This window comes from Pseudopodoces humilis, chromosome 5, assembly GCF_049639895.1.
Source record: "Pseudopodoces humilis isolate 2021_Gansu_Grassland_sample_001 chromosome 5, ASM4963989v1, whole genome shotgun sequence".
Taxonomy (NCBI): domain Eukaryota; kingdom Metazoa; phylum Chordata; class Aves; order Passeriformes; family Paridae; genus Pseudopodoces; species Pseudopodoces humilis.
In genome coordinates, this window is record NC_142204.1 from 23,647,069 (window position 1) to 23,667,135 (window position 20,067).

Below are 20,067 nucleotides of genomic sequence, written 5' to 3' on the forward strand. Positions count from 1 at the left end.
CCCCATGACAACATGCAAATTTAGCCGCTGCGCCGTCAGTGATTGGCGGGCGCCGCCTTGGCGGGCCTGGGGGCGGTGCCGGGGCGGAGAGCCGGGCAGGGAAGGGAAGATGGCGGCGGCGGAGCGGAGCAGATCCCCGGTTCCTGGGGGGTCCCCGGTGCCGGCCTGTATGTTCGCCCCGGAGCCCGGCTCTCCGGGCGGACGGCCTCGCGTGGCGGCGGTTGCCTGTCCCCTCCGCGCAGCCTTTGACGGTGAGGACGGCGAGGCGCTCAACGGCGAGCCCGAGATCGACCTCACCAGTAAGGTAGGCCCGGCGGGGGGGCGGGCGGTGGCGAGCGCCATCACCCCGCCGGGCCCCCGCTGCTCTCGTCCCTGCCGGTCGGCCGTGCGTGGGGGGTTGCCCCCCGAACCTGACCGCTCCCCGCACCTCAGGAGAGCGAGAGGCTGGGGCCCGCCTGTCTCCGCCGGGGCGGGAGGCTCCCCTGAGCGCTCCCCCGGCCCCAGCATCACCTGGGCGGGCGGCAGAGCCAGCGGTGCCGTGTGGAGGCGGCCGGGAGAGGCGCAGTAAAGTTGTCCCGTACCCCGGCCGGGACAGGAGGGTGGCTGGCAGGTGCTCCGCCCTGCGCCTCCCCCGCCTCGGCTGCCCGGGGGGAATGGCAGCCCGCAGCCGGTGTAGCATCCTCAGGAAGCGCAGGGTTTGGAGCTGTCAGCTGCTGCAACGTCCCGCTGACGTTCGCCCTCCGCGCTGGCTCTTGTAGTTATCTCTGCTGCCAGTTGTACTAGTTCCTGGGATTTTCTCCACAATCTTAAAAGGAGGTCGGAGCTTGTAACTTTTGAGCACAGGAGCCCAGTGACAAGGGTGCTTTGCTCTTGCAAACAGGGTTAAGTCAACGCAGAAAGGGCTTGTTCACGTTGTGCAGCTCCTTTCTAGGATCCTAGTGATAAAACTGCGTGGTGGTCTTGTTTCTGTCAGAACCAGTTCTCATTTCTATCTTGTAGGAAGGTACATTGTAGTAATACGTGTGAGAGCCAGAGAAGAGCAGGCCAGAGCCTGCCACAGATTACATTAACTGCCTTCTGTCACTGTCTTTTATTTTTTTCCCTAATTGGTTGATCTTTTAACTGCATGCCTTTTGCTGCCACGGGTTTGGTGTACTGTGGTGCTATCTCCTGCTCTAAAGTCTCCTGAAAACTTAATTTGCTTCACTTGTAATTATGTGACCTAGAAGTCAGCATAGCTGGTGTTTACTCCTACACCTTCTGTCATCCCTCCTCTTCATGCTTCCAACTTAAGTTGTGCCAGAGTCCTGGACTTTCTTGCCCTCTATGCACAGGGAAAAGGGAAGAGGAATTCTCTGTGGATATGGAAACTTTTTTTTTGTTAACGGATATTTTACAATGTGGTACTGTATTAAAGGAAGTGCTGTGAAGATGTTTTGTAAGATAGTAAAGAACGGAAATCAAGTATCTATTGATTGTGCCTTAATGAGCTGGACAAGATTTTTATACAGGATGCCAATATTGATCTGTGCTTTGTCTTGGATGTGACTGCTGTGGAAGAGGGCCAAGGAGGATGCCAAAGACTGCATCACAGATTCTTGACAGCCAGGAACCTGACCAAAACTCCAGCAAAGAGAGAAGAGTGCTTTTCTCTCACAAACTCACATTTGTGGTGTCAGTCTGTCTTCCATTCCTAGAAGTCTGTGGGTGCTGTGGAGGTGGTAGGTAAGCAGTTTTTCACCTTTATTACAATTTACATTTCCATAGAGCATTGTGCACCTGCTGTCTTTTCCCTGGACTTTTCATTCATCCCCATCTTGGATAAGAGCTAAAATTGTGAGCTCTGCTCCATCTTTCAAAGTTAAGCTCCCACTGTGTGCTCAAAACAGCAATCCCATATGGTGAGAATGCAATAGCTAACCCCTGTGCCTCCCTGACCCCCCTCCCCCATCTTTTCTGTCCTCTCAGTTGAATTGTTCCACTCCAATCCCTACTTAAAATGGGGACTCTCATTATAATCAGTTTGTTTGATAGTTGCTAGTTCTGTCCTGGTCCTTCTGACCCTCCCCCTGGCTGTGTTAATACTTTCCTCCCAGTCCTTTCGCTGTGCATAAGGTGAACTTATTTAGGGAGAAACACCTTGGGATTCTGTTAGCAAGTGCACCTTGTCAGCTGGTCAGGGAAACAGTTCTGTTCATCAGCACAAATTCATTATCATGTTGATCTTAATGGGTGTTTGTTTTCCCTTCAGTGCCAGCACACTGCAGCAGTAATCAACTTTCAGGTCGAAAACCGTAGCACACAAAGCTATTAGTGAAACTGATACTTAAAATATTAGATCTACATTGACAACAAAACATAATAGCACCTGAACAATGTATGTCTACAGGGCATAGAAAACAAAATATGACATTACACAAGGTACCTTTCCCCCAGCTTCTTGATGGCTGATGGTGGCTTTCCAGCCATGCAAAATGTCAGGCTCTGGATTTCCAATAAAGAGAGCACTATGTACCACACAGTATTTGGTTTACCCCTAATACTTATAGTTTGTCTGCCTCATGGAGGCAGGCAAAGCCACCTCCCTCCAGAGCCTGGGAAGGGACTTGAGAGGTGGCATTTTGAACTTGTGAGATGTGTTTCTTTCTGCTGTCTTAAGAATAAAACAATAACAGGTTGTTACTTTTTTGCCCTATAGGAAACCTGAGGTTGCTAGACCTGCATGGCTCCTACTGATAACTGCTCAGTGCCCGACAAAGTGGAAAGAACAAAAGTGAACAGCCTTTGACTTTGTGAAAACCTCTTAAAAGCAAGCATTCGTAGTGCAGGCATGGAGCGGTTGCTCAGAGGTGAAAAGCAAAAAAAAAACCAGAGGAGCCCATGGAGGGCTTTTCTTTGACCAAGGAGATGGCAGAGAACAGGCTCTCTCCATCCAGGAAGCTAAAGAGATCTTAAAAACGGCACATCAAGTCTTGCAATGACCAAGGAAACTGCACAACTGTCTGGGGCCGCGACTGCAGAAAGAGTTGTCAGAAACGCTGAGTGGCATTGGAACTTGTAATTCATTGTGATCCATGAAAGCTGCTATTTTATCTACACACACTTCTCTTGATGTCCTGCTGTGTCATATGAGCTGTAAGCTTCATCAGCCCTGGAGTAAACTTTGGAAGCAGTCTGCCAAAGGAGCACCCTTCAGGAGCACTTTTGCATGGCAGTGAAAGCAGCAGTGTGGGGAATAGTGTTGTGAGCTGATGTGAGTGAGCCTGTGCTGTTTGAGTGCCGGCCCTCCTGCCTGGCAACCTGAGGAAAGGGTACAATGAGCTGCTGAGTGCCTTGGTAGTTGTTCCAACACCCTGCCTGCTCACACTGCTGAAGCACTTGGACTCAGAAAAACAAAGCTGGTGATGAGGCTTGAAGAAACTGAAGTTAGTATGCCCAGCGCTGGTGGCTCCTGCTATTTTATTGATCTTTCTGCTATTTTGTTGATCTTTGTGTGTGTTACAGCCTGTTTAATAGATCTTTCTCAGTGTCTGGATTGTGCTGGTGCACTGGCCTAAAGAGTGAGCTTGTCTGCTGTGCATCCAGGAATTCCTGAAAGTACTTGCAAAATGAGCCCTACACATCAAAACACAGCCTTCCATTCCTGCTTGTATTGAGCCTCTCAACAGTTGCTGATTTTGCTCTGAATGCATTTACATCCAGTGGTTTCCCTCAAGAAGAAAATGAAACTGAAAGGAAAACAGAACTGAAAGAAAAACTAATAAAAGCAAAAGTCATTCTTTTATAGCATGAAATAGAAAGACTGTGACCTTGAAGAGAAGAGTGCTTTGGTTCTCTTTGCAGACCATGCCAAGTAGTTGAAAGGCTTAGGTAGGGCATGTGTCCAAAAGGGGCACGTGAAGGTGATTGTATCTCTTGTAGCTGTCTGGCCCTTGCAGACACATCCCTGCTCTCTGGGACCCCTAACATCTGTGGAAAAAGTTGCTTTGGCAGCCTTAAACCTTCCCTGCTGTCTGTGCTTCAGTCCCAGTATACATCACTATGGTTTTGAAAGCTGCTTAAATGTTATTTGTGGGGGGTTGGGTTCCTTTACATTCTAGATTTCCAAAAAAGGCCTTCATCAAGTGTGTAATAGAGGTAGTAATAGTAGTGGTAAAGGTAATTTCTCCTAGAAAATACATTGTGTTAACTGTGCTAAGCAAGTTGGGCCGTGTTAGAGAATGTTGGGCAGACTTCAGGATGTTATCGTCAACTGAGCTAAACCATATGTTTTAGGCAAACATCTAATTTAGCATAGCTTTCAGTCTCAGTGCAAAGTGATATGGTTCTTTCTGGATGTGATTTTGGGATGTGTATGCAGGGACAGCTGTGGATGTTACTGAGTGTTAGCATGGGTGTGCCTTCCCATAGGGCTCCTGGTGGGTGTCAGCCTTTAATAACTGTTACTAAAAGTGCCTTTTTCACAGAAATGTGTATCTCAATAGCTGCAGCTATGAGGCTACTGTACTGGGATGCTCAGCCACCAACAGATTTGTAACCATGGAGGCAGCCAGAGGGCAGGTGGAGTGACTGATGGATATCTCCTTGGTCTGTCACTGCCATGCCACCCACCATTGTGGCTGCTCTGCAAGTGTCCTCAGCTATACTGTGTGATCAGTGCAGGTTTCTGCTAGAAACACTGCTATACCGGTCTAGCAAAAATCATTCCTGAATCACTCTCTTACCCTCATTTTTTGCTTTGTTTCTATTTTATTTTTTCTTCTCATGATGTTCCTGCAGGGAAGGGCAAAGGAAGTTTGATTGCAGTAGCTGCGGTCAAAGTTTGTTGGTAGCACAGGTACTGGCCTACAAAACTGCAGCTCTCCACTGCTGAGACCTCCAGATGTGCTCATACAAATTGCTTTGCATGTCTGCCCCTCAGCACTGTAGTGTGAAGTACCTAAAATTTGGAAATAATGCCTATTCATATTCTCTCCTTTCCTTCTGTCCCCTCAGAAAACAGAAGGGAGCACCAAATATGGGAAGGCCTTAGGAGATGCTCTGGATTTTGGTGCCCAGGTGTTCTCTGCAGTGAGGTCTGGTTGGCTTTCTCTGGCTGTGCAGTCATGTTTTAGGGAAGCAGCAGCACTCCGCAGCAGAGACTGTGGAGTACCCAGCTAAGAAATTTCTGTGGAGAAAATATCTGCTCCCCTTTCTGTTTTCCTTGAATGAAAACATACTGGAGTGTTCACTTAAATGTGGCTTTTAAACATTGGTTACATCAAAATGAGATGCTTGGTGTTCTTACTTGCTTTGAAGTGTATTTTCCTGCATAAATGAACTCTGAGCTCAGACAAACAACCTTGTGCGGTGTCACAAGGAAATAGCTGTCAGCAAAATTGGTTCAAAAAACAAAACAAAACCACCACAAAGCGGTCCTGGAAATAGAGTCCTTCTCTTTCAATAAAGCACACAGATTGATTGTGCTTGTAACTGAAGCTGGTTTTGAAATTGTTTGCCTGACATCTGCAAATGGATATTCAATCTTTTTTTCCAGCTGGTGATGGTGAGTCCAACTTCAGAGCAATATGACAGTTTGCTCCAGCAGATGTCAGAGAGGATTGATGAGGGATGTGGGGAGACCATCTATGTCATTGGACAAGGATCAGGTGAGTATAGCTTCCCCAGCAAAACAACAAAAAATTATTAAAATTGTAAGAAAAACCTGGTTCATCTAACTAGGCTGCTGTTGAAGGTAATACTTTCCATAATAACTTGAAAATGTCCATAAAATATAGCAGAATATGTGGGGCAGATTCTTTTATCTTATTCCTGCCAACAACTGTCTCATGTAGTGGAGCTAAATGTATTTTTTTTTATAAAATCATGCAAGTTCTTGTTTGGAAATAAGGCATATCTTGTCTGAGCACACCATGAAAAAACAAAGAATCTAAAATTATAGTAACAGCTTTAGTATAGATGTCCTTAATGTCTGTGAAGGTCTTGTTCTGTCTGATTTTTTTTCACTGTTCCATTGGAAATGACATATTTTTACCCACAAGAATGTATTATAGATACTTCATATAGCCAAAATATATGCTGCTGACTTTTTTTGTTAGTATGTGTCTGCTATGGAGGGAAAGGTTTTCCTTTGCTCAGCATGAGACCTTTATTGTCAAGTTATCTTGTGTGTGACTGCAGTCATTTGCCTTTGCAGATTTTAGCAGTAAGCATGGATTACATTTTTGTTCTTTTTGACAATTTGAATATTTGCATCTGATGCTGGTGAAATAATACTGAGCATGCCCTTGCTTTGGAATTGAAATTTCTGAATATGAAATAGTTGTCAATGTTTATCATAAGGCAAAAAGCATGTTTCAAGTGTACCAGATATCTACTGAATATAAAGTTGTCATGATCAGACATTTGCTGTGTTTGAGGAAGAATATGAAACCCTGCCAGGGTTGGCTGAAATAATGAAGGGAGGGAGCTGTGTAACCTCAGAACTGCGTGCTTTTTGGGTTTTCTGGAAGTTTTGTGAAGCAGCCAACATAGAGGAGAAGCCAGAATTAGATGGCCAGTGTTCATGCAGCCAATACCACGGGGGATTACGCTCTTCCCTTGGTGTTTGGGATAAGCACATCTGCAGTGGAGATCTAGCTAGTCAGGCTAGTACCTGCTTTCTCTTCTAGGATACCTTGTGAGAGTGTTAAGTGGTGGTTGTCGCAATGATTTACTTAGAAGTAGGCATTTGTTTCTTAAAATATGAGGTTAAACTTCTGACTTCATTTTGGGTTGCAGTATAGTCAAGGAAGATGGGGATATTTTCAACAGAGAAAGGATCTTGGTATCCCTGCCACTGTCGCTCCTTCTCATTCCCTTTCAGCATCTCTGATTTTGATCATCCCCGATACCCAACTCAGCTGACTGAGAAGCAATTGAAGGCTGCCACAGGAAGATTATTGATTCACCAGTAGTGACCTTTCCCTTTCTCCCCTGGGTCTTGCCCTCTCCTGTCTCCTACTTCTTTTTCCCCTCCTATAATCCAAGGCTCGTTTTGGTTTTCCTCAGTCTCTGCCAGCTTATGAGCAAGGTTGGAAATCGCCCAGTAACTCTGCTAGTTATAGAGCTGGGCAGTAATTAAAATGCTGATAAGTTCATGCAAACTGCAGTTCCTGCTTACCAGCCAATGAGTCAGCCATGCATATGAACATGTACACACAGCAATAACTTTGGTCATCTGGGTGCAGTGTGGCTCTCCACCTTTGTTTGTTGATTTGTGGGAATTTTTTACCCAGAGGGGAGATTCTGGGGTCAAATCTATGCATCTTCACAGCACCTGGATTGGGAAAAACACAGTGGTGGCCTTGACCTTATCTAGATAGTTGCCACTGGCATGCTCTGACCATCAGCTTTTTCACTTGGGCTAGCTGCTCAGAGAAAGCAGTGCCTCCTTGCTTTTTTCTGGTCTTGTGTGCTGTCAGTATTTCTTTCAAGTGCTAAGATGAAGGCAGTGAAACATGCCAAAAACATTGTTTTAACTGGAGGACATGGGGTCTAAAGAAATTGCTGTGCAGGTCAGACTTGCAGAAAATGTTTATATGGGGTGTGGTTTTATAAAATAAGCTGCTTGTTTACAGTGGTCCCACATTTACTGGCTAATTGTGGTGATGCTTCACTCATGCTTTCCTTTTGTTAATGCTTTTACCTTTTCTTCCAATGTGAGAGGAGATACTTTATCTGACTGAAGGACACAAAGTACCTTCAGCATGTGAAGTAAGGGAATTAGACAGAAACGTGTCTTTCTTGCCAATCCCTACATACTTGCTTGTAAAAATCATGAAGAAAACTCCTCTGGTTGAAAGCTGGTGCTTTTCTAGTGTCTTTTAAGAGTTAAAGTGAAGACCATCCCTTTTTATTTTGTGCCAAGGGTGTTTATTCTGTGTACGTGGCTGACATCTCCAGCTCACATATAAATCCCGATGGGTATGAGGGTCCCAGGCAGGATGACGTTGCTGCTGCCTGTTGCAAGGTGGTGCTCACTGACTGCCCTTTGTCTCCTCAACACCACACCAGATGGGACTGAGTACGGGCTGAGCGAGGCAGACATGGAGGCGTCCTATGCCACGCTGAAGAGCATGGCAGAGCAGATCGAGGCAGACGTGATCCTCCTGAGGGAGCACCAGGAGGCCGGGGGCAAGGTGCGCGACTACCTTGTTCGGAAACGTGTGGGTGACAACGACTTCCTGGAGGTCAGGTGAGGAGCCGGGTGGAGACAGGGTTAGTCAGCAGCTCAGCTGTATTTTTGCCTTGTGAGCAGTGCGTGGTGCTGAGCCAGCAACGCCACTTCGAGTCTGGGTGTTGGAGCTACCCAACAAAGGGTGTCGAGCTTGACCACTCCTTGCTGATGAAATTGCCTTTTTGTTGTTGCTGTCTTTTCTGTGAGCAAACTGTTGGTGGAAATTTGCCTGTGTTTAGCAGAGGGCTGTTGCTCTCTGGGTGACAGCCTCACAGCTGGAAGCATCTTTTGTATGCTGGGTTGCCAGAGGTGAGTCCCGTGTGCACATGTATATATGCATACTGCTAGAATACACTACTTTTGACAAAGGATCCAGTTCTGTTCCAAGACTGTGATGATCCAAGTCACCTTTTAATGGACATATGCTAGCTTATATAACATAACTTGAGAGTCTGCCCAGGCATGGATGGAGAGGATTTCTAACATTTGCCAACAGCCACAATAGCCACATTGATCAGAGTTAAAGAAGGAGCTTAGTGGAGGATATGGCTTTCTCCTAAAATATTTCACTTTTTTTTCAGCTCATCCTTTTCTGAGAACAATGATTTTAATTTTTGTGCTCTACTTAGTGCTTGGTCCTGTTGCAACATGAGAAATGTGAGAGGTGTTCTAGACCAAGTTGGGATTTAGTCTTCCTTTTGAATTGCCACAGTGTTTATGTTGGATTGCAGAGACAAGGAGTTGGAATAGAGACACTCTCTGTGGCATCAAGCAATGTCACGGTCATTTGACTATGTTCTGGACACCAGTGGCATGTTTCCACATCCCAGTCCCCAGAGTCTGGGATCTCCACTGTTAGTTAATAAAACTAACTGTAGAAGAATCTCTGCTCTACTTGTGGAGCTTTAACATTTTTAAATCTCTGTTTGAAGGATAGGGAGCAAAAGCCAGTTATTTGCAGGAGCAGTGATGTTCGGGTCTTTTTGATCACTTGTTGATTTCTTCAGGTACCATATTTTACCATGCTCCTTTCTCCTTTCCCCTGCAGGGTAGCAGTGGTTGGCAATGTGGACGCAGGGAAGAGCACCTTGCTGGGTGTCTTGACTCACGGCGAGTTAGACAATGGCCGGGGCTTTGCTCGGCAAAAGCTCTTCCGCCACAAGCACGAGATTGAGTCAGGCCGCACCAGCAGTGTGGGCAATGACATTCTGGGCTTCGACAGCGAGGGCAACGTGGTGAACAAACCTGACAGCCACGGTGGCAGCTTGGAATGGACAAAAATCTGTGAGAAATCCACCAAGGTCATTACTTTCATTGACCTGGCTGGTCATGAAAAATACCTGAAAACCACCGTCTTTGGCATGACCGGCCACTTGCCTGACTTCTGCATGCTTATGGTAGGTAGCAAGAAAGATGGACCATACCAGCTGGAGTGGGGCTGTTCACAGCTTTAACAGCTTCAACTTCTTCATTGTTGCAAAGTGCCTGTAGGGTTTTGGAGCAAGGCAGTGTCTCAGAGTGCAGGAGAGCAGAAGCCTCTGTGGACATCTGTCCTGTACTGTCAGGCAGGTGCCCCAGGACTGTCAGTCCCAGACAGGCCCAAGGTTTGTGATTCTTGAAAATGGAAAGATTTATAAATTTTAGAAAACCTTTTTAAAACTGGGGAGAAATGAGTCAGTACTCTGCCAGTGTCCAGCAACATCTGAGATGAGCTGGGTCTGGTCATACAGCCCCAGTGGCACATCTGCTACCTAATCACTACTGCATGTCTGACACAAGGCCTTCTCTGTAATCCAGCTTACTGAAGAAGGAACATTGACATCCCTGTGTTTTATATCCCTGGTGTAGGTTGGGAGTAATGCTGGGATTGTTGGAATGACCAAGGAGCATTTAGGCCTGGCACTTGCACTTAACGTTCCTGTCTTTGTCGTGGTGACCAAGATTGACATGTGCCCTGCCAACATCCTGCAAGGTGAGTCTTACAGGCTCACTCCCAGGCTGTTTCTTACCTCTGTATGTGTTGCTATCCTCTGCTCGGGTTCAGGAATTCCTGCTGGAAGAAAGCTGCTTAATCTGGTTCTGTCTGCATCCTAAACACCTTTCAGAAATGTGTCCTTTTCCCTTGCTCATTTTGCAGGTGGTTTACTTATATTCACCATGTCAAAATTACCCTGGGTAATGTGCTGGGAACTCAGTTGAGCAGCCCAAATGTGTTTGCTACGAGGTTTTACTTAATTGAGCTCTAAGAGGAGCAACATACAATTGGAGTCTGGGCTTTGCTTTCTCTCTGGGTATTTAAACCTGGAGGAAAAGTATGGAAGTTCTCTTGAAAGCTGCTTTCCTCCCTGCCCTCAGTTTGATTGTGATCATAAGCTGTGATTGGACTTGACCTCCTGCTGCTATTAGTGAAGGGGCAGCTGCTTGTTACCTGCTGCTCACCTGGGCACTTCTCAGGTATGCTGGAATAAGTACAGCAGCTCCTTCCTCTTGTCTGAACAACCAACCAACACTTAATAAATCATGGTTTAAAGCAGCTACATATGTAGGCTGTGGTAGCAGGATGGGTGGCAGGACTAGACACAAGCAGAGATAGCAATAAGTAGCATGGGCTAGTGATTTTTTTCTCAGCAGAGTTAAAGCACCACCTCTAACCCCAGCAGTGTCCCATTAACCCATGCATGACATGTTTTCAGGCTGTGACCTATTCTCACTTTTAAAATTCTCTTTAAGCATTTTTCACACCTTCAGAAACATGCTGTGGTTAATTGGAGCACTGGGTTTTTTTGATAATTAGTCCTAAGAATCAGGGAAGTGAGTGCTCCTGGTACTGTCTGTAGTTCAGTTCATTATTATAAAAATCCTAAATATGTTTCAGGCAAATAGATGCATGTGGTCAGAAGATAATCTGTATGTCTCTATACTAGATATTTGGCAATTAAATGTAAGGCCTGTCCATAAGATAATAACTGGGAAGGAAGGAGAACCTTTGGCTCAGCATGAGGAGAAAAGAGCTGCTCTTGGGAGAAGCTACTTCTGTGACATGCTCTGTTTAAAGTAAATAGACTCAAGATTTGACTCAAGTATATCTGTGAAGAGCAGATGGCTCTTCAGATTAGATATTTGTGTTTCTGTATCCAAAACATTACTTTCCCATAGGCAACCATTTGTTTACAAAAACACATCTAATTGGATGACAATTGTAGAACATAAATGATTTCCTCTTTTAAGCCCTTAGTACCCTTTTCTGTCTTTTCTTTGTTTATTGTCAGGCACTTTGTAGGAGGTTGATGCTAGTGCATCAGGTAATGTCCCTGCTGGCTGCTGGATATGAGGCTTAGAAAATAAACTAAAAAGAGGCAAAAGCTGAAAACTGGGAGCTGTGAGATTTGTCCCAAAGCACTGATTTCTGAATATGGTCCACCCACAGTGTCCTAGTCTATGATGATAATCTTTACCTCTTTCATGCTTCTCCAGCCTCCAATGGCAAGTTAACTGCCAGGGAAAATGTATTGAGGTTTGTTTGGTCAAAATTGATTTCCAGTTCTCATATTCTCAAACATTTCTGTCACTGAGCCCTGATTTTCAGTCAATTCATAATGAAAAATTCTTTCTAGAAAGAGGAAATACCTTGTAACTGCTTAAAGCTACTAACAGACAGCTATGAAATGTCTACTTCACAGCATTGCAAACTTGTCTGTCTGTTCATGTATGGTGTCGCTTGGCAGCAGGCTAGCTGGCATGAAATGGAAAATGGAATGGCTCCTAAGTCCTACCTGGGCTGCAGCAAACTCAGTCTCACCTTTAGCCATCTTCTCCTGTCATATCTGTGGCCAGAGCACCTGTCTCCCTTCGGGGAGAGACCCCACAAAAGTGGTTTGTAAAGACAGGAGATGCTGCCCTAACAATATTCATTTCACCCTTTAAGAAACCCTGAAGCTGTTACAGCGACTGCTGAAGTCCCCAGGGTGCAGGAAGATTCCCGTGCTGGTTCAGAGCAAGGATGATGTCATTGTAACAGCCTCCAACTTCAGCTCAGAGAGGTAACGGGAGTAGAGGAGAACCATTTCTCTTTCAATCCTGTGTGGAGACTGGGTGAGGAGATTCAGAGAGTCCCATTGTCTAGATGTGTGAAGGATGCATCTGCCATGTGGTGTGTTGATTCCATAAGTGTGTTGATTTTGAGGTTGACCTGCTTGTGTTCCCCCCTCTGAGGCAGAAGTGAGCGGCTGCTTCTGGGCAGTCTGCAGAAGACGGCAGGGCATTCGGCTGCCCTTCCTTCAGAACCTTACACCTTTTCCCAAATGTCATTGGAAGGAAGAGGCAGTGTTGCAGGTTTTCAAACAGGGTGTGTTGTGCATCTGACTGCTTGCCAGGCTCTCCCTTCCTAGCACTGTGTATTGAATTAGTCCCAAGATTTTGGATGTCTCCCTACATGTGGAAAGCCAGGTAGGAAGGTGAACTAACTCCATTTTCATCAATTTTCCTTTACAGGATGTGCCCAATTTTCCAGATTTCAAATGTTACTGGGGAGAATCTAGATTTGCTGAAGATGTTTCTTAATCTCTTGTCTCCACGGACCAGTTACAGGGAAGAAGAACCAGCAGAATTCCAGATAGACGATACTTACTCTGTCCCGGTAAGGGGCCTGGTATTTGGAAGAATATTCTGTTCCCTGCTTTAGGCTGAAGAAGGTATCTTCTCTAGAGAGGAGAGTTCTAGAGCTCTTCTGCTGGCCTCGTAGAGTAACCACAATTACTGTTCTTTCTTTTTTGGCATAGGGTGTAGGAACAGTTGTGTCTGGGACAACACTGAGAGGCCTAATCAAGCTAAATGACACCCTGCTGCTGGGGCCAGATCCCCTTGGCAACTTCCTCCCTATTGCTGTCAAGTCCATCCACCGCAAGAGGATGCCTGTCAAGGAGGTGCGGGGAGGCCAGACTGCCTCCTTTGCTTTAAAGAAGGTAAGATGATCACCTCTAGACCCCCAGAACAGGAACTGCCCTCTTTATTTTTGAGTGTTCCCAGAGTTCAGCTTCAGTAAGGCTGTTTCTACAAACATCAGCTGCCTCATTTTGCAGTGGAATGGAATCCCATAGAATCTCTGTGGTTCCACATCCTGGCTTTTCCCCCTAGGAGCTGCCAGGGGATAGCAATGCCACTAGATAATGATGTTTGAGATATCTAAGAAAGTGGAGGTATTGCAAGCAAACTCTCCTTTTGTGCTGGAGCTGCATTAGTAGCCTGGACAGCGTATTTACACTACTCCTCTTGCCTTGTAGGACCAGCTGCATGGTTTGGGTTTTAAAAATCAGCAACATTTGATATGACTCCTCTTGCAAAAGATTTCTGTCTATCGAAGCTGCAGTGATTTTAAGGGGATATAGTTTAAGATAGACCATACTTCATGTGTTGTTCAGGCTTATCATGTTATATTAACAGACATCATGATTTTGGAGAGTTTTTCTTGGATTTTGTTGGATAATGTGCAACCAGGATGTATGTTTTGCTTTTAAAGGATCAGTGAGGTAAATGTGTCAAGTGTCCAGCATTTCCACTACTTTAAAGCTTCCTTATAAACTTAAGCTGAATTTGATTTTTGCAACCTTTACATAATACCTTATACATAACATACAGCTATGCAGCTCTTACTTTGCCTTTTGTTGGGCATGGGATAGTATCTGTGAAATCCCTTAGGATTCTGCTGGATGCAGTCAGCCAGGAGCAGCAGATTTCTTCCCTGGAGAATCATGCTAAGTTTTTTTGTGCCTCTGCTTTTCAGATCAAGCGTTCTTCTATCCGGAAGGGCATGGTAATGGTGTCACCCCGCCTGAATCCACAAGCATCATGGGAGTTTGAAGCAGAGATCCTGGTGCTCCATCACCCCACCACCATCAGCCCACGATATCAGGCCATGGGTTCGTGTGTCATTGTTGGTTTGTCTTTGTTTCCCGTTGGTAGCAGTTTGTATCAGATCTAGCTTAAGATAATTTTGCTCCTGATGTCTCTGACAACCTGAATATATATATATATATACCATAGTTCCTAGTTTTACCTTTCCCAGCTTTGTGGAAGAGAGGGAAGGGAGCTGACAGAGGAGAGTGGAGAAGACTATAAGCTAAGAAGGAGATGTGCGCCCTCAAGTGTACTTGGTGCCTGACTGTGCTATATCTCCATGGTGGAAAGATTCTCCACTTTCAAATGCTGATGGAAAGATTCATTTTGGGTCCTGCCCTGTAGCCCAGCTGCTTGGTGTGTAGGATTCTGTCGAGGGTGCTTCAGGACAGGCATGATTTGAAGGCAGCTGTTCTAGCTTATGTGCATGTTCTTTTTGGGGATGGAACAAAGGCAGCTGTGTGACCCTGACAGTCTTTGCTGTAGGGTGAGGAGGTGCCTCAGATGTCTCTGAAGCTTGTTCCAGTAATGGGCCTGGCTGCTGAAAGCCTTTGTGCTTTACATTCACAGTGCATTGTGGCAGCATCCGTCAGACGGCCACGATTCTCAGCATGGACAAGGACTGCCTGCGGACAGGGGACAAAGCCACGGTGCACTTCCGCTTCATCAAAACCCCGGAATACTTACATATAGACCAGCGGCTGGTCTTCCGGGAAGGCCGCACCAAAGCTGTGGGTACCATCACTAAGGTAAAGGCTGCTGAGACCCACTTGCTTTTGCCCATTAGCTACTTCTTACACTGAGAAGCCAGCGGGAGAATCCGGATAGCTCTGGAAAATTGAGGGAAGAGGCTCTGCTTCAACCACAAGCAGCAGCCCTGATGTGGATTGAGGATGACCGATGTGCTTTGTCATGTGGTGGGTCTTCAGCTGGTGTGAATGAGGGAATGCAAAGGAAAGGGCTGAGCCACATGCTGCTGGTTCTTGGGGCTCAGTCTCTTTCTGACATCTTGTAGCTGGTCCGTTTGAATCGTGTTGTGGAGCTTATAGTGTTACCTCAGCCAAGTGGCCCTTTCCAAGTGTGGAAGATCAGAGGTCTAGGTTTCTTTGAATAGCTGCTCCTGCATTCTTCTCCTTATGGTTATTTTTACAAATTCTCCTGAGGCTTTTTGTTAAAAAGCAGCATTGAACCTCGCCAGATCAGCCTGACTATTTTAATGCTGTTTGGCCTCTTCCTTTGCAATTTGCAGCTACTCCAGACCACCAATAACTCACCAATGAACTCCAAGCCACAGCAGATCAAGATGCAGTCAACGAAGAAGGGGGCTGTTACGAAACGAGAGGATGGTGTTCCTGCCACTGGGACGGCAGCTGGAGGCCCAGCAGCTGGGGATGAAGCCCCCTCAACAGCTGCAGCACCACTGACACCTACTGCCCTACAACCATTGGTAAGTGAGGAAAAAAAAAAGTCTGTCCTCGCTGTTTGTGTCCTGGTTTCACCTGTTGGAGGAAGGGCACTCAAAAGCACAAGAATTATCCCCTCATACATCAAACTCACCTTGCCACAAAATCAAATAGAAATAAAAGTAGTCTCACAGCAGGAATTCATAGTTCTCTGATGACTGGATGACTCCATGGCTGACCTTCCAGCAGACAGCAGCTCAGGGTACTGAGACAATTCAGGTTGGGCCTCAGGAAGTGTCTAGTCTAACCTCCTCCTTTAAATAGGATTAGATGTGAGGTCAGACCAGGTTGCTCAGGGTTTTATCCAGTCATGTCTTAAAAACCCCCCAAGGAGGAAGACTGCGCAACTTCCCTTGGCAACCTGTTCCACTCCTTTGACCATGTGCACAGTGAAGAAGTGTCTCTATATACCCAGTAGCTGAACTAGTGAAACATCTAACAACCAGTCACAGAACGAGTCCTTGATGTCTGAATGAGAGCTAGAATATCTCTACACTAGAGAAGTTACAACCTAAGTATTAGGCATAGGTCATCTGCCCTGATGAAAAATAAGGATGGGGATGTCCAAGAAGAAGGAAAGGTTTTACATTTCTCTTTAGAGACATTTATCCAGGTTGTTTTGTTGGTTAGGACTTCTCAGTTCAGCTTGTCCATGGAGGATACTTAGTCTTTCTGGCCTGAAAGGAATGGAAACTCAATTCTCACTGCAGGCTTTGGGAGCCTGCTGGTCAGCTTCAGTACTGATCTGACTTTCAGTACTGACTTTCAGTACTGAAAGGTCTTCTCCTTGAGGGCACTTCCTCAGGAAGTGAAGGGTTCAGGAACCGATTCTGTCAAGTGACAGGGTGTTCCCCTTCTTAATTCTAACTACATTAGTTGCCATGGTCAAATCTCACCCTCTTGAGCCAGACTGCTCATCAAAGGGAGCCCCCTGGCAGGGGTTCCCTCCCTCTCCATATGCCTGGGGCTTCACACCAGTCCTCCATCTCGTCCTTGTCTTTTTGTAGTGTCACTGTGGTTGTAAATAATGGTCCCAGCTTGCTCTTTGTTTCATCCCTCCCCCTGAGACTCTGAGTTGCTTTTGTTCTTGCTTACGTCTTCCTCTCTCTCCTTGCTGCGTCCCCTCAGCCTGCACTGGATGAAGAGCCCCACATCCGTGAGGGCAATAAGGTATTTGGCTGCACTCAAAGAGAAACAGTGGCTTTGCTGAGGTCGGGTGAGCCTGAGAGACATGCTAGGGGGTGGGGGGCTCTCCTTCAATTCTGCACAAAGTCAAGGGAGCCTGAGGCTTTGATTTCCTGTATGCTGAACTCCATGGCACCTGCTGGCTCTCATGGGAGTGAGAAACTTGGGAAATCAAAGTCTTCCCAGCTTGAAGGGCAAAACTTTGTGGTGCATCTGTCTCTCCTCCTTCCCTTACGATGTGTCTGTCTCCCTCCTGCCTTATTTCCTTCCTGCAGTGGTAGAAAGCTGATCAGTCGCAACTGCCCTGCTGCTGTCTGAATGTATGTGTGATATATCTGAATTCCTGCTGTGTTGATATCTCAACTGGGGGGTTGCTTTGCACTAAAGTCAGTCTTGTTTTTCAGTCAAAAGTCGGAGGAGGAGGCCGTCGACGTGGGGGTCAGCGCCATAAAGTGAAATCTCAGGGAGCCTGCGTGACTCCTGCCAGTGGCTGCTGAATTTCTTATTCCTCCTCTCTCTGAGGAATTCCTCCCCTTCCCTTCATTTCTTATCCAAAAGATCCAGAGCAGCGTAAACCAAAACCCATCCCAGCTGATTGGCTGCAGAAGAATCGTCCCTCCTCCCTGCAGGAAGCGATGGCGAGGAGAATAATTTATAAGCTAATGAAGGTGATAAGACAGAGAACTGAGTAACTGACACCTTCCTCCTCCCCGTGTCGACACATTTTTGTACATCATGGGCTTAGTTTTTATTCTTATTAGTTTTTATTATATTTTGTGTGCATGAAGATGAGAGGGGAGTCTGGATAGAGCTGCAAAGAGCCAGTTAGTTGCCTCCCTCCTCCCTCACCCCTTTCTATCCACAGGACTTGCTGCTTTCCCCTATTTGCTGTCTCAGATCCAGGGGTTATCAGATGCCTGAAATTTCAGACTTGAAAAGGTTAAAAGAGGTTGTTTAGGATGGCTCCATGGAGCATCATTTCATCACCACTGTGGCCTTGTGCCAAATGTTTTGGATTCCCTCCTTCTTAAACTATTTCTAAGTGGATTTAATTTAATGTTGTAATGACTGAAGTTTGAAGGAGATGGTGAGGAAGTTTCCCCTTAAGAGGGAAACAAATTAGAAAGCAGTTGTTGATGTTAAGTTCAGGGATCCTATGCTCAATCTCCTCAAATAATAGCACTTAAAATTTTAACTAGCAAGAGTTAAATGGACAGACATTTACCCACCCCATTTCCCTTCCCATCGTGCTGCTTTTCCTAGTGTTTGTTCAGTGCACATTGGAGCAAATCTAACCTGCCTCTTAAGGGTGCAGCAGCTCCACTGACAGTATTAAGAACAGTGCAGGAGCACTCAGTCCGTCCCTTGAGCCAGAGAAAGCCTTCTCAGTTCGACGGACAGAAGTCACAGGTGGCAGGATACCTTTGGAACAGAGACACCAGGCTAACATGACCTCCCCTTGATTTTGTTTACTCCAAGATTTCCAAAACCCTTTTGGAACTCACAGGCCAAACTTTACCATGGCAGAGGTAGGATTTGTCTTCTCCCTTCTTGGCCAAAGAGGGCAGTGTGACAAATTGGTACCAAATTTATAGAAGTGCTTTGAAGGTTGGAAGTACATGGTAATTTTTCTGACTTCCATTGAATTTTTTTTAAGGTTTTGTTTTTCTTAATGAGAAATTCTGGCTTCTCCAAGAAGGCCCTGCAAGGACAGATTACAAATTACTGTTGGAATGGTTTTTTTAACCATTATTGAGTTTTTCAAGAGATTGATTTCCCTGCTTATTTTGATCTCTTTTCTTCTAACCCTGCTTCCTCGCTTGGCTCCGGTGAGGACAGGAATTATCCTCTACCAGCTTGTGGCGAGCTCTGGGAGCGTGGTAGCATTTTGAGGAGGAGGTGGCATCCTCAGCAAATCATGGCTCTCCCCAGCAGGCGCGGTCAGGCTCAGTTTCTCTGAGGGCTTCCTCCTCCAATGAAGGACTTCTATTTTAATTAGAGAGAGACTGCAAAGTTTCTGTCCCTCCTTAGCGGGTTGTTCCTGTTCCTCACTCTGTGTCACCTGTGTGGAGCTCATTCCAGCTCACTTTGTGACTTGGGGTAGGCTTCCAGGCTGGCTGAGTGGCTGAGCGCATCTCCCGCTGCCAACACCAGCACTCCAAGAGCATTAAGCGGCATGGGAGAGGCGAGAAACATGCTTTGGAGACGAGGGTCCTTTGCCTTAGAGACTGCAGTGGGTGGAAGGGGGAGGTCAGACAGTTCTTTTCCAAGCTATGTGCCTAAATACCAGCACTCTCCTGGCGAGGGAGGAACTATAGGCGGCTACAACACTAATAGCACCCGCATTGTGAGGGGGTGTGAGGTGTGGCTAAGCAGGGCGTGAGGGCCTGGCTTGTTTGTCTTCTGGCCCTGTAGCAGCATCAAACTGCATCTGATTTCACTGCCCTCTGCTTCTGAGGGGAGCAGGGAGCTCCAGGCGGTTTTCTCTTTCTCCATTCCTTGTGCTCCAAATGAAGGAGACTACCAAGACTGAAAGAAGGTTCACTTCAATTTGTGCAAAGGAGGTGGTGTGATCTCTCTTTTGTGACCAGCATTTACAGATCACTCAGGCTGATGTGATCTATAAAATAAATTTTAAAAAAGTTTGTTCCAAGTAAAAGGGTGTCTTCTTGATTTTTGTCCCTCTGGAAAACCAGGCTGAAATACAGAGGAGGAAGCAGGTTTGGCTGGCATCAAGTTCCTTTGCTGGCTCCAAGGGGAGGCTGTGCTCATAGTGGTGGCAGGGCAAGGCATGGCATAGCACAGGAGAGCTGCTGCTGAGCCTCTGCACAGCCCTGACAGCTTTTACTCTGGCCAAAATGAAGTGCACCTTGGTGGGCAGTGGTAAAATGAGAGCATGTGTGTGGTGTGAGCTGTGCTGCATGAGATGTGTGTGAGTGGGTGTGAAGAGCAGCTCTAGCAAATCACTTGGGGCCAGCCCCATGACAGCACTTGCAGTGCTTCTGTACTGTGCTCCCTGAGGCATGTACCTCACCTGCTCCTGCAAATACAGTGGGGCTCTCCAGGGTTTGCAAGGAGCCTTTTTCTGTCTCCTCGATTGGTCTCAGAGGTTCACAAAGGCTTTTTCTGCTCTCTACAGCCCTTTCATAGGTAAGTGTTAGGCTGTGGTAGCTGGAGCTGAGACCCAGACAGCCTTTCTCCTCCTGGAGACAGGAGGAAAGCCTGGCCCTAGCGTGGTCTTCTGGGAGGAGCCGTATGGGTATTCCTTAACATAAGCCTTCCTCCAAGCCCAGGTTAAGCAGACACGGT

At 46.3% G+C, this 20,067-nt stretch overlaps 1 protein-coding gene across 2 annotated transcripts; it reads left to right on the forward strand.

The window, feature by feature from the left end:
- Positions 1-103: 103 nt before the first annotated feature.
- On the forward strand, positions 104-19,417 carry GTPBP1 (GTP binding protein 1). 2 transcript variants are annotated; one of them, XM_014256653.2, is made up of 13 exons: positions 104-304; positions 5,537-5,648; positions 8,056-8,236; positions 9,267-9,615; positions 10,067-10,190; positions 12,144-12,258; positions 12,710-12,854; positions 12,997-13,179; positions 13,998-14,133; positions 14,681-14,859; positions 15,360-15,557; positions 16,702-16,743; positions 17,163-19,417. In XM_014256653.2, the coding sequence occupies exons 1-13, from the start codon at positions 110-112 to the stop codon at positions 17,253-17,255; spliced, it is 2,052 nt and encodes a 683-aa protein (XP_014112128.1). In that variant the 5' UTR covers positions 104-109; the 3' UTR covers positions 17,256-19,417. The 2 variants fall into 2 exon arrangements, with proteins under 2 accessions (XP_014112128.1, XP_005527677.1); XM_005527620.2 differs by lacking the exon at positions 16,702-16,743.
- Positions 19,418-20,067: the final 650 nt, after the last annotated feature.

Coding starts and splice junctions, on each gene's coding strand:
- GTPBP1 (XM_014256653.2), top strand. CDS start 110: ATGGCGGCGGCGGAGCGGAGCAGATCCCCGGTTCCTGGGGGGTCCCCG. Junction 12,855..12,996: donor ACGATACTTACTCTGTCCCG/GTAAGGGGCCTG, acceptor TTTTTGGCATAG/GGTGTAGGAACAGTTGTGTC. Junction 14,860..15,359: donor CTGTGGGTACCATCACTAAG/GTAAAGGCTGCT, acceptor TGCAATTTGCAG/CTACTCCAGACCACCAATAA.